The 12533-nt window shown below is 42.4% G+C and overlaps 1 protein-coding gene across 1 annotated transcript in view; it reads right to left on the reverse strand.

Moving 5' to 3' along the window:
• The window catches only part of PIEZO2 (piezo type mechanosensitive ion channel component 2), a 600576-nt gene that overhangs the window by 36984 nt on the left and 551059 nt on the right, over positions 1-12533 (reverse strand). The window contains exon 48 of the mRNA XM_045298343.1: positions 7569-7751. Within this exon, the coding sequence (XP_045154278.1) occupies positions 7569-7751 (183 nt within the window). The remainder of the gene's footprint in view (positions 1-7568; positions 7752-12533) is intronic.

Here is a 12533-nt window from a genome sequence, read left to right on the forward strand (position 1 = left end):
TTGTTGGGTGTTTTGGTTTTATTTTTAATATCTTTCTGTATATGAAATCCAGGATAGGTAAATCCATAAAGCCAGTAACTAGATTGGTGGTTCCTTGTTGGGGAGAGATGGGGAGCTAATAAAGATGAGTAAAAGAATGAAGACAATGTTATAAACTGATTGTGATGATGATTGTACACCTCTTCTTGATGTGATTCAACGACTGAATTGTATGATATATGAATTATACGCCAGTCAAATTGTTGCAAAAAAGACTGGAAAGAAAGAGGGGAGCAGGGTGGATGCCAGAAGAGACTCTGAGACTTGCTCTTCAGGTAAATGGAGTCATGGGTGAAGTCAAATTGCTCAACATAAAAATTCACAGGGCAGCTCTCGTAGGCAAAGTAAAATATGATGAAATGTGCAAAGGCCTAGCATTAAAAAACCAAAAAGGAAGAATTTTCTCAGAATCGCTTAAGCTGAAAGACTCAGGAAAAAATTCAACCATCCAGTTTCAATATTGAAAGATTCAATGGGCAAAATATGAATGATGCAGAAGGCAGTCAAAGAAGATGAAAAGAATACAGAGTCACTGTACCCAAAGGAAGTAGTGAATATTCAACCATTTCAACGGTTAGAATATGAGTCATAACCAATAATGCTGAAAGAAGTTCACACTCCATTGAAAGATTAGTGAAAAATAAGACTCCAGGAATTGATGGAATATGACAAGAAATGTTTCAACAAGTTGATGAAGCACTGGAAATACTCACTTATCTATGCCAGGAAATTTAGAAGACAGCTGCTTGGCCAACTGACTGGAAGAGATGCAGATATGTGCCCATGCCAAAGATAGGAGATCCAACAGAATGCTCAACTTATAGAATAATAACATTAATATCACATTCAATTACAATTTAATATCACACAACGATTGCAGCAGTACATTCGCAGGGAGCTGCAAGAGGTCCAGGCTGGATTCGGACGAGGATATAGAGATAGAGATATCATTGCCGATGTCAGGTGGATGCTGGCTAAAGACAGAGAATAGTAGAAAGATGTCTACTTGTTTGTTTGCTTTTTCTTTTACTATGTCAAGGCATTCCACTGTGTGGATCAAAACAAATGATGGGTAGCCTTGAGAAGAATGGGAATTCTAGAACACTTCATTGTGCTCATGGAGAACTTGTACACGGATCAAGAGGCAGTTGTGCAAACAGAACATATGAATATTGCATGACTTAAAATCAGGAAAAGTGTGCATCAGTTGTGTCCTTGCACTAGACTTATTCAGTCTGCATGCTGAGTAAATACAGAAGCTGGATTATATGAAGAACAATGTGGCATCAGGAACCGAGAAAGGCTTATCAACAACCTGCAATAAGCAGATGACACAAACTTGCTTGCAGCAAATGAAGAGGCCTGGAAGGACTTGAAGATCAAGGGCGCAGTCGTCAGTATGGACTACAAGTGCCTGATACAAGAAAACCCAAATCCTCACCCCTGGACCAATAGAGAATATCATTAGAAACAGAGAAAAGATTGACGTTGTCAAGACTTTCATTTTACTTGGATCCACACTCAGTACTCCTGGACGCAACAGAAACGAGGCAAATGATGCAGTGCATGGGTAACTCCACTGCCCACGACCTCTTTAAGATGATGGAAATGAAGGGTGTCACTTTGATGCTTCAGTTGTGCCTGACCCAAGTCATGACCTTCTGAGCTGCCTCTTATGCATGAGAAAGCTGGGCACTGAATAAGGAAGACCAAAGAAATGATGCGTTTGTAGTATGGGGCTGGCAAAGCATATCGAAATGATGCCATACAGCATGATGCCAAAAGAGTAAGCCAATCTGTCTTGGAAGAAGTCCAGCCAGATTGTGCCTGACTGGGAAGGATGGCAAAACTTCATCTGATGTATTTTGGACATGTTGTCAGGAGAGACCAGTCCCTGGAGAAGGACATCATGCTTAGTAAAGTAACAGGGCAGCAAAAAAGGAGAAGACCTTTGACAAGATGGATTGCCACAGTGGCTGCATTGATAGTCTTAAACGTAAGAATGATTGTGAGGATGCCACGGGACTGGGCATGTTTCTTTCTGTTGGACATAGAAAGGGTGACTATGAGTTCGAACCCACTGGACTGCACCCTACGACAATGACAATGACCCACTAGAAGGACAGTCTCCTGTAGTCTGAGAACAGAAGAATTAGAGGGTGCCTGTCTACCAGGACCAACAGCTCTGACTAGGAAGGCAATTAAAGCTCTCAGAATGAAAAAAATCTTTCCTCTGGTTCTTTAATGCTTCCTCTCTGCAACTATCATGACCCGACTTCTACATTAGGGCTAGACCAGAGCATGCACATGGGTGCAGATAAGAGCTGGAAACACAGGGAATACAGGACAGATAAACCCATCAGGACCAATATTGAGAGTAGCCATACCAGGAAGGTAAGGGGAAGGTGGGGTAGAAAGGGGGAACCGATCACAATGACCTACCTATAACCCCCTCCGAGGGGGAGGACAACAGACAAGGGGGTAAAGGGAGACATCGGACAGTGCAAGACATGAAATAATAATGAATAATAATAATTTATAAATTATCTAAGGGTTCTTGAGGGAGGGACAGGGAGGGAGGGAGAGAAAAAATGAGGAGCTAATACCAAGGGCTCAAGTAGAAAGAAAAATGCTTTGAAAATGATGATAGCAACATATGTACAAATGTGCTTGACACAATGGATGCATGTATGGATTGTAATAAGAGCGTACAAGCCCCCAATAAAATGATTTTTAGAAATCTTAAATTTATATTAAAAAAAACCCCAAACATCAGACTTACTGGCCCGCTACAGCCTGGAGGCACCCCATGAATATCATCTTCAGATTCCCTTTTGACTCGGATCAGAAACCACTGTAGGAGCACCCCTCTCCACTATGTGGTGGACTGGTCTATCCAATAATCATACCAGTGAGTGATGTATTCCTTAGAACAGTTCATTCTACCAGATCAAACACAGTGAAATGGCAGGGAGGGACAGGGAAATGGGACGAATAGACTCAGGGACCACAGGGTAGAAATAGGATAAGGGTTGACACATTGTAGAGATTGCAACCAATGTCATGAAACAATTGGTGAATTATAGCATGGATAACATGTTCAACACAAAGCACAACAGAATGCTTTTGAAAATATTGGTCCACAAAGTGAAACATAGGCCATCATGCACTCTGTGGAGCCAGCTTTCTGCTTCAAAGAACCTGGACCAAGGGTTCTGAGCAAGTGAGCAGGAGGAGTGGCCGTGAAAGCCAGGGACTCTTGTAGCGATGCTTCCTGGACTACAGTCACCCTGAGACCGTCGTCTAGCTACTGCGGGATGCAGCTTTCCAGTGGGCTCATTATCTCCTCGGCACCCAGACTGGCCATGCTCCCTCCGCGTCTGACTCTCACTTGAGAGTAAAAGCTTTCAGCCTAAAAGCTTTAGGCCAATTCAGCTGCTCAAAACTCACTCAGAGGAATGACCGATTCACCAAAAGAGAAATTCATTCAATGTATTCATCATTCTTATTTATTTATAAATACACCATCGCCTTTAAAATATTAAATAAAACTTTCTTATAAGTGCAACGAGCACTTCAGCTTTGCATAATGGGATTTTCAGTTTATATTGGTTTGTTCTGAATTATTTAAATTTTTTTCTTTTTCTTTTAAATTTTAACTTATCTATTTCTCTTGCCATTTTCTCAGTAGGATATCCATTTAAGTTTATTAATTCTTCCAGTTAATTATAAAATTTATGGCAATTCATATTAAATTGAAGACTTTAAATCATTATTGACTTTTCTACATAAGTTTTAGTTGTTTGGCTTTCGTAGAAGCATTTTTTTTTTAAGTTTAAACCATAACTTAACACTCATTGCCATTGAGTTGATTCTGACTCATAGTGATTCGATGAACCCCAAACCATGGTCTTTTAAAAAAATTTTATTGAAAGATCATTTTATTGGGGCTCTTACAACTCTTATTACAATCCATACATCAATTGTATCAGGCATATTTATACATATGTTGCCATCATTCTTCTCTAGACATTTACTTTCTATTGAGTCCTTGGTATCAGCTCCTCTTCCCCCACCCCTACCCTTGTGACCCCTTGATAGATTATAAATTATTATTATTTTCATATCTCACACCAACTGCTGTCTCCCTTCCCCCATGGTTTCTGTTGTTCTTCCCCCTGGAGGGGTATATGTGGTTATGTGTCCATCACTGCGATTAGTTCCCCCTTCCTCCCCTCCCCTCCCCTCCCTATCTTTCCCCTGCCCATTCCTATTCCTGTATTCCGTGTGTTGTGAGCTTTTATCTCATATCTGTACCTGTGAACACGTTCAAGTCCAGTCCAGAGTGAGAAGCAGCATTGGGGTCATGACAGTGGGGAGTGAGGAAGCCTCAAGGAACCAGAGGAATATTGTGTGATCCATCAGTGCCCTCAGGCCCCACCATGGTCTTTTTCATAGCCTCATATTGAGAGAGCTAGCCTGCTGTTGTTCAAACACTGGAAATGTAACATAGTTTGGGATCTGATCTGCTAAGATTTAATTTGACTTAAGAGATCCAGGATGTAACACACACCCCTCCTCAAGAGTAAAAATTCCATTTAAAACTGTTAATTATTCAAGTCCTGGGCCTGTTGAAAAACCTGTTAATCATTCAATGATGCTCTTAATTGAGGAAAAGGGAAGTAAGGCCATTTAGATAATCAATGGTGCCTAAAGTCTAGGGTTCTGGGTCTGACAGCCCCTGGAGTAATGACGTTATCAAGGGATGGACTGATACTTCCTTGGGGAAATGTAAACCCTTTCCTGGGAACCTTGCTCCCATATGTCCTTTGATCATTGTAAAAACCTAATTACCTCCTGGGACTATAAAAAAGCCTGTTTCTTGTCATATAGCTTAAGATACACCACTTGATGGATTGGGCCTGAATTCTGAAACAACTCAGAAGTAGAAACCTGCTTGTGGCCTTCTGCCAGTGCTGGGAGGAATAAACTTAGAATTTCCCCTTTCCACCTGGTCGGCTTTGGGCTGCAGTGGGAGGCTGCCGCCACACAGCATGATGCATCTGGAAGTTGGACCATGTACCGTGGACTGCCAAAGGAACAAACAAATCTGTCTCTGGAGCAGTACAGCCAGAATGCTCCTTAAAAGCAAGGATGGCGAGGCTTCATTTCACATACTTTGGACATATTATCAGGAGAGACCAGTCCCGGGAAAAGGATATCGTGTTTGGTAAGGTAAGGGCAGCGACAAAGAGGAAGACCCTAGACAAGCTGCATGGACGCAGTGGCTGCAGCAATGGGCTCAAATGTCAGAGCAATTGTGAGGACGGTGGAGGACCGGGCAGGGTTTCCTTCAGTTGCACAGACGGTCACTATGAGTTGGAACTGACTGCTCTAACTACCACAGCTGCAGCCCTCTGGGCCAGGGTGGCACTGCCACTGTGGGTTCCTGAGTAGAAAGCCTCATCTTTCTCCCACAGAGCAGTTTTGGTTTCAAACTGTTATGTTACCACGATACCTCTTTTGTTTTCTTACTTCACTGGGGCTGTTACATCTCCTTATCACAATCCATATATTCATCCAGTGTGTCAAGCACACTTGCACATAGGCCGCCATCATCATTTTCAAAGCCTTCTCTTCCCACGTGAGCCCCTGAAAGCAGCTCCCATTTCTTCTCCCTCCTTCCCCACCTGCCCTCCCTCATGAACCCTTGATAAATTATAGATTATTCTTTTCATATCTTACATCATCCTCCATCATTTCTCACCCACTTTCCATTATTCTTTCCCCTGGGAGGGGGTTATAAGTTGATCCTTGCGATTGATTCACCCTTTCTCCCCCCACCCTAATCCTCCTGGTATCTCTACTCTCCTTGTAGGCCCTGAGGGCTTTATCTATCCTGGATTCCCTGTGTTGCGGGCTCTTATCTATAATAGTGTGCCTGGTCTGGTCTAATTCCAGGATACCTCTTTAAACCCCCAGGTAAGATTTTCATTTTATAAAAGATTTATTACTCTCAAATGTATTTTTTATATTATCAGCCACAACAAACCTTAAATATTTTATAGAAGAAGAGAATTTGAAATAAGAGAAAGGAAAGTTGTGTCAACAGACATACTAATACATGAATGCATGCTTGATTTTTATGCTTTACAGTTAAGTGGCATATCTATAGGCTCAATTTCTAATTCATCATGTGCGAGAGGGGAAAAAAACCAAACTATAGGTGTGACAGAGAAGAACAAGTTACTGGGCGTGAGAAAGAACTCTTCACTTAGGAGAGTCATCATAGGGGAGTATAATGAATGTATTCCCAAAAACACTTCTACAGAAAGTAAAGCCCTGGCCTTCCTAAAGCCATTACATATGTTATCTCCACTAAAGTTATTCGTTTCATGACAAGAAACGGTTAGGTAGTTAGCTTAGGGACAGGGGGGTTGTCCCTCCCAGGCCAGCAAGGGCCCCCAAGAGGAGGTTGGAAAGAAATCAGGCATCAATCGAACACCTATGAAGACCCCAAACTGAGCATGCACAGACACAAGCCCCCTAGGTTCAGGCAAAACCAATATCTTGGACACACCCACCTTAAGTACATCGCATAGCCAATGGGGTCAGCCAATACCATCAACCACACCTCCCCAGCCAGAGGTTTGAACTATCTTGGCTGTGGGGAGGCCTCTCTCTTTTGCCCTGCTCCTGGTCAGCGGCAGGTGGAGGGTGAGGGTCTCCTTCCTCTGCACAGGTGTATAGGTGCCCGCTCCAGGCCTACTCAGGGCCCACAGCCATTTGTCCCACAGCCTCTTGGCCTCCTTGCTCTTAGTCTCTAGGGTTCTTGGGCTTCTGGCCTCCGATGATCCCCAACCCCCCGCCAGTTCCACATGGGTAGGTGCCCTTTTTCACATAGTTGCTTGTGCCCAGTTGTGAACCCTAGCCTGGCTTCCGTGCAGGCTGGCACGCTTTCCAGAAATAGTGTGTACCCTTTTGAGGCTGGAAACCCTGACCCTGGTCTTGCCCTTCATAAAAACTCACTTGGATCACACAATGTGCTTCGGTGTGAATTCTTTCAGCATGTGAAACAAGGAACCCGAGGTCTAACCCATTCTAGAAACCAAAGAAATCTACACAATACAAGTAATTCTCTTGTTAGAAGGTAGGTACATGTTAAGGTAAGATGAGAGACAAGAGGATTCTCCCCAAACTGTAGCACTCTGGTGTTTGAAAAACTAGGAGTAGAATTCACTATATTAGACATTAAAATACTGCACATTACTCAGGTACAAGTGTGGATTAACTATAAGATGCTAGTCTGAGGAGACATTTTTTCCTAGATTCTTTATCAATTCCAATTATTGGACATCACAGTGTTGGCAAAAATGTCTACTTAAATGAGCATAACTTTCTATTTAAACAAACAAACAAACAAACAAACACACAGGCCCAGTGGCCAATTTTCATGCTTAATTTCACCAAGCACGTCAATGGGGCTGCTCTTCATATCAATACTTCAACTAATCATTAACACGCAGTACCTTCAAAATCGACCGATGGAAGAACAAAGCGAGGAGCTGAATAAGGTCATAAAGGACATAGCCTTCCTTTTTCTCCACTCCGATGATATTTGGGGGGTGGTAAGGCTTGTCTTTGTTCACTTCCACATTCTTATTCCAGGGAAAGAACCCAAATTGGAAGAAATATTTGATCACAATTGCCACCTGAATACAAATGATAGGGGAAAAGGGATGACTATTTTAGAAGCCTTTCTAGATGAGAAATAGAAAAGCAAACAAGTTGAAACAATGTCATTTCACAGTTTTGAAAATGGGAATGCCATGCACTTACAGGATCATTCCATCCTTCTTCTCAGCACAGTTTGCTTTGTAACAAAAGCCGTCCACGCTCACACGGGAGAGGCACACCCTGGGTTCACTGGCGAGCTCATTTCCCACACTTGAGGAGGAGTTGACAAACTTACACTGCTTTAGTTTGGCATTTACACCATTGTTCATAGATGAAAGGATGGCAATTAGGACAGACTTGAACAGGAGCATACATGTCTTTATGTGATGCTTTAACTTGCCATCGTTATGAACATATAGTGGAGATTTCATGTATATAATTTTCAGTTTCCACCGTATCCTTTTCTCCCCATGTTGTGGTTCACGGGACATTCTCAAGAAGAAAAAAAAAGAAACCCCCAAGCTGCCCGTTGTGCTCGCCGTGTATTTTGGGCACGCTTGCCGTGGTGGCATATGGTGAGATGAGAGGCAATGGGAACACTTATGAGGGTCATTTGTACATAGCCCCTCATGTCTACCTCATATAGAGTTAACGGGAAAATATGTAATTGACCAATGAAAATATCTTGTAGAACATCTTCTTGATCTAGATTCTCATTTTAACATCTTTCTCTCCTTGTTACGGCCATCTCTTCAAAGAACAGGCTATCAAACTGACCCCTCCCTACACGTATGTGACAGAGAGGACAACAGGAAAATTACAGATGGGGAAAGGGCCCTGCCTGCCACGTCCACATGGAGGCAAACCAAGAAGGAAAAAGAGAAAGGGAAGGTCCAGACCCCACAGCTGCACACCAAGCCTGGAGGCCGGCGTCCCTGCACAGAGCTGCTAAGACACAGAGAGGCCTGTAGAGCTGACAACAGCTCAAGGCATGCTGTCCCCACCCTGGAGCATACCGAGACAGAGGACAATACAGGGGACACATGGTGGAGAGTGTGTCCGGTCTGACCCACCCTCCTCCCTGACCCCTGCAGTGGAGCCAAGAAAGGGACATAACAGAACAGCAACGGGAGCAAAGGAAAGACACAAAGCCCCTGAAGGATCCCCCAAATAGACTTCAGGCTCAGAGGGGCAGCTCCCAGAATTCTCCCAGGACCAGGGGGAGACAGTCATAAAGGTCAGAGGACAGCATGTGATCATGAGGTATTGACAGGATCAGGTATCAGGCATCAAAGACCCAAAACAAAACAAAGAATGATATCACTGTGAATGAGGGGGAGGGCAGAGTGGAGACCCAAAGCCCATCTGTAGACAATGGTACATCCCCTCACAGAAGGGTCACAGGGAAGGGATGAATCAATCAGGGTGCAGTAAAGTATGGTTGAAACACACAATACTCCTTTTGGTCCTTGAGATTTCCTCACCCCCCTCTGTCATGACCCTAGTATTGCCTTTGACTGTGGGCTAGGCTGGAGCATGTGCACAGGTACGGATAAGACGTAAGAGCTTAGGACACATGGAATTCAGGAACAGGAATGGGAGTAGCGATACCAGGAGGGCAGGGTGAAGGTGGGGAGAGGAGGGGAGGACGGGGGAACTGATCGCAGTGATCAACACATAACCACCCCCACCCCCCGCCCCCCAGGGGGACAAACAACAGAAACCATGGTGGAAGGGAGACAAAGGTTAGTGTAAGATATGAAAATAATAATAATTTATAATTTATCAAGGGGCCACAAGGATTGGGGGGAGGAAGATGAGCTGACACCAATGGCTCAATAGAAAATAAATATCTAGAAAATAATGATGGAAACATATATATAAATGTGCTTGATACAACTGATGTATGGATTGTTACAAGAGCTGTGAGAGCCCTCAATATGATGTTTTAAAAAACGAACAGGTTCTCTTTTCTATCTCTACTTCCTTATCTCCCTCAGTTGCTCTTCACCTCTGTTCCTTTTCCTGGCTAATCACATCTTCTAGAACCTCGATCTCCCTCCCCTTCCAACCAGCCTCAGTCAGCGACTGAAATTCCTGTTATCCACCTACTCAGCTGCAATGCGATCACCACGGCTTCGCTCCAGAGCCTATTAGCTTTGGTTCTTAATTATAATGATTTTCCTACTGTCTTCATGCCTCCTCTTTTATGGCCTTTCTTATCTTCATAAAATTCCAAGATGGCCAAGCCATACCTTGGTCAAATTATTCACCATCATCATTCGTCCTTGGCCTAGTCCTGGTCAATATGTCATAGCTCCTTTAAGTTACTCTCCACTCACCTGCCACAGGAACCCACCTGCATTGCATGGAATGTGCTAGTTGTCTTATGCCTGTTCTGATTCTTTGCAAAGGCTATTTCCAGTGACTGGCGGTCCCTTTGCTTTCTCCTCCTGGAAGGTTTTAATCAACCCTTAAGACTCGGGTCTACATCTCTTCCACGAGAATTTGACATGATAACCTATCCTCCCTTATCTCCCAAGGGTTAATGTGATGCAGCACAAATATTACGCTGGTGCAAACCCCTCATGTAGGTCTATGCCATCCTGAAGGTTGAGTATTTGTTTACACCAGACTTATTTATCACATAAATCTATGAGTCGTTGAAAAACAGGACTTTTTTTCCTTTTTAAAATGGTTTTTGCGATAACAGTTGTATGAGCCCCTAATAAAATGCTAAAAAATAAAAATAAAAAATAAAATAAAATGGATTTTGCATTCTCATGTCTAGCATCGTTCTTGATTTTATAATATAGTCCAAAATGCAGCATGTATTAATATAATCTAATTTACTCCTCAGTGTGACAGACATCAAGAACCCAAAGTTAACTTAACCGTAGACATTATATTTTTAAGGCAAAAGCTATATAAATAGCTCTTTCATCCTTACATTGCAGCACTTCTTACTTCTCTCCTTGAAAAAAACAAAAGCAAACATAAAAATGGGGATCTGATCTTCTCTGTCACACAGAGGTATTAGAGAGTGGCATACCTCCCTAAATAGGTAGTCACTGTATGCTTGTGATCAGAAAGGGATGTTTAAGAAACATTATTTTGGCAAGGCTGCGGTAAGCTATTGATACATAGTTGAATCTGTATCTCTGCTTTTCATTCTGTACACAATGATCAGTACTTTGAACTGAAGACTTTTGAGATCTAATCTATATCTTCATTTTGTTTATTTATTAGCCTATTCAATTTCTAGACTGAACTATACATCCTTTATGAATAATATCTTTAAATAATCAATTACACTATCATCATAAGTGACAGCTTTTCCTTAAAAATCAGAAAAAGGTGCTTGCTTTAGCAACACATATGAGACAGAGATTAGCAAGACTCCTCAGCCAAGATGACATTCAAATTCATGAAGCATTCCATATTTTTCTTTATTATTTTCTTTGTTTTATTGCTTCTGATATGTTTCCCAGTTTATGAAACACAGAAGGATTGGATGTGTAGAGATAGTAACTGGTGCCCTGGTTTATTGGGGATGAAGGCGGGGGCGGGAAGGTTGAGAGGAATTGGGGAATAAATTATGAATGGGGGAAGGTGGACTAGAACTCATTGTGATGATGGATATACAACTCTTTTTAAAAGCAAATTAAAAGAAAATAGACTGCAAAAAAAAAGTCAAGTGAGAAATTTAGCTGTTTTATCAGGCTACAAATAAAAGTACATTAGGATCCCACACACCAAAGTCTACTGAGCCGTGTTTATATTTCTAGTGCTTAGTTTTCATGGCAATGGGTGCTCTCCTTTCTTGCCGGGCAGGAGAGAAGCCTGGTAGTAACATCTGGCCGCGTGCCATTTGCTCACTCACACGTGGAACCAATGGGCTGGCAGTTCTCCCTTTCAGTCACTCAGAGTTTGAATGGGAGCTCATGCATAATTTGATGAGTGAAAAATTGCCTTACGGGTTTCAAAATGGAAAATATTTAGGTCACATCACACTACATTCAAAGTGCTTGACTGTACGGTACTATTTCACTCTGTGTAGATGACCTGAACTCCTGCAGATGCCAGGCACTACGCTTGAATCTGAATGAGACTTTTGTTATTTTCGTGGCCAATACTAGCTTAAGGTGACCAGACGTCCCGCTTTTGGCGGGACAGTCCCAATTTTTAACAATTTTCCCTGTGTCCCACAGCATTTTAAAAAAATCCTGATTTTTGGAAAGAATGCATGACAAGCTAGGGTATATATGGTTTTCGGCTGCCATGTGGCTATTTCGCCAGGATATGAGTTTTATCAATGGTGTCCCACTTTACCAATGTTAAAATCTGGTCACCTTATACTAGCTGTCTGTCAAAAACAAAGTCAGCACTCCCCAGTGAAGTATGTTGAGCCAATGGTTCAATCTCAGTAAACCTATTTATATATTTATATTTATATATTTTATTTAAAAATATATATATTTAAAATTATTTTGTTGGGGGCTCATACAAATCTCATCACAATCCATACATATATCCATTGTGTCAAGCACATATGCACATTTGTTGCCCTCATCATTCTCAAAACATTTGCCTCCCACTCTAGCCCCTAATATCAGTTGCTCATTTTCCCCCTCCCTCTCTATGACCCCCTCCCTCATGAACCCTTCATAGTTCATAAATTACTACAGTTCTATCATAAGTTACCCTGTCCGATGTTTCCCTCCGCCCTCTTCTCTGCTGTCCATCCCCCAGTGAGGAGGCGATACTTAGATTTGTGTAATTGGTTCCCCACTTCTATCCCACATTGCCCTCCAGGC

This window comes from Echinops telfairi, unplaced genomic scaffold, assembly GCF_000313985.2.
Source record: "Echinops telfairi isolate 266 unplaced genomic scaffold, ASM31398v2 ScPeMD7_4;HRSCAF=17, whole genome shotgun sequence".
Lineage (NCBI taxonomy): Eukaryota > Metazoa > Chordata > Mammalia > Afrosoricida > Tenrecidae > Echinops > Echinops telfairi.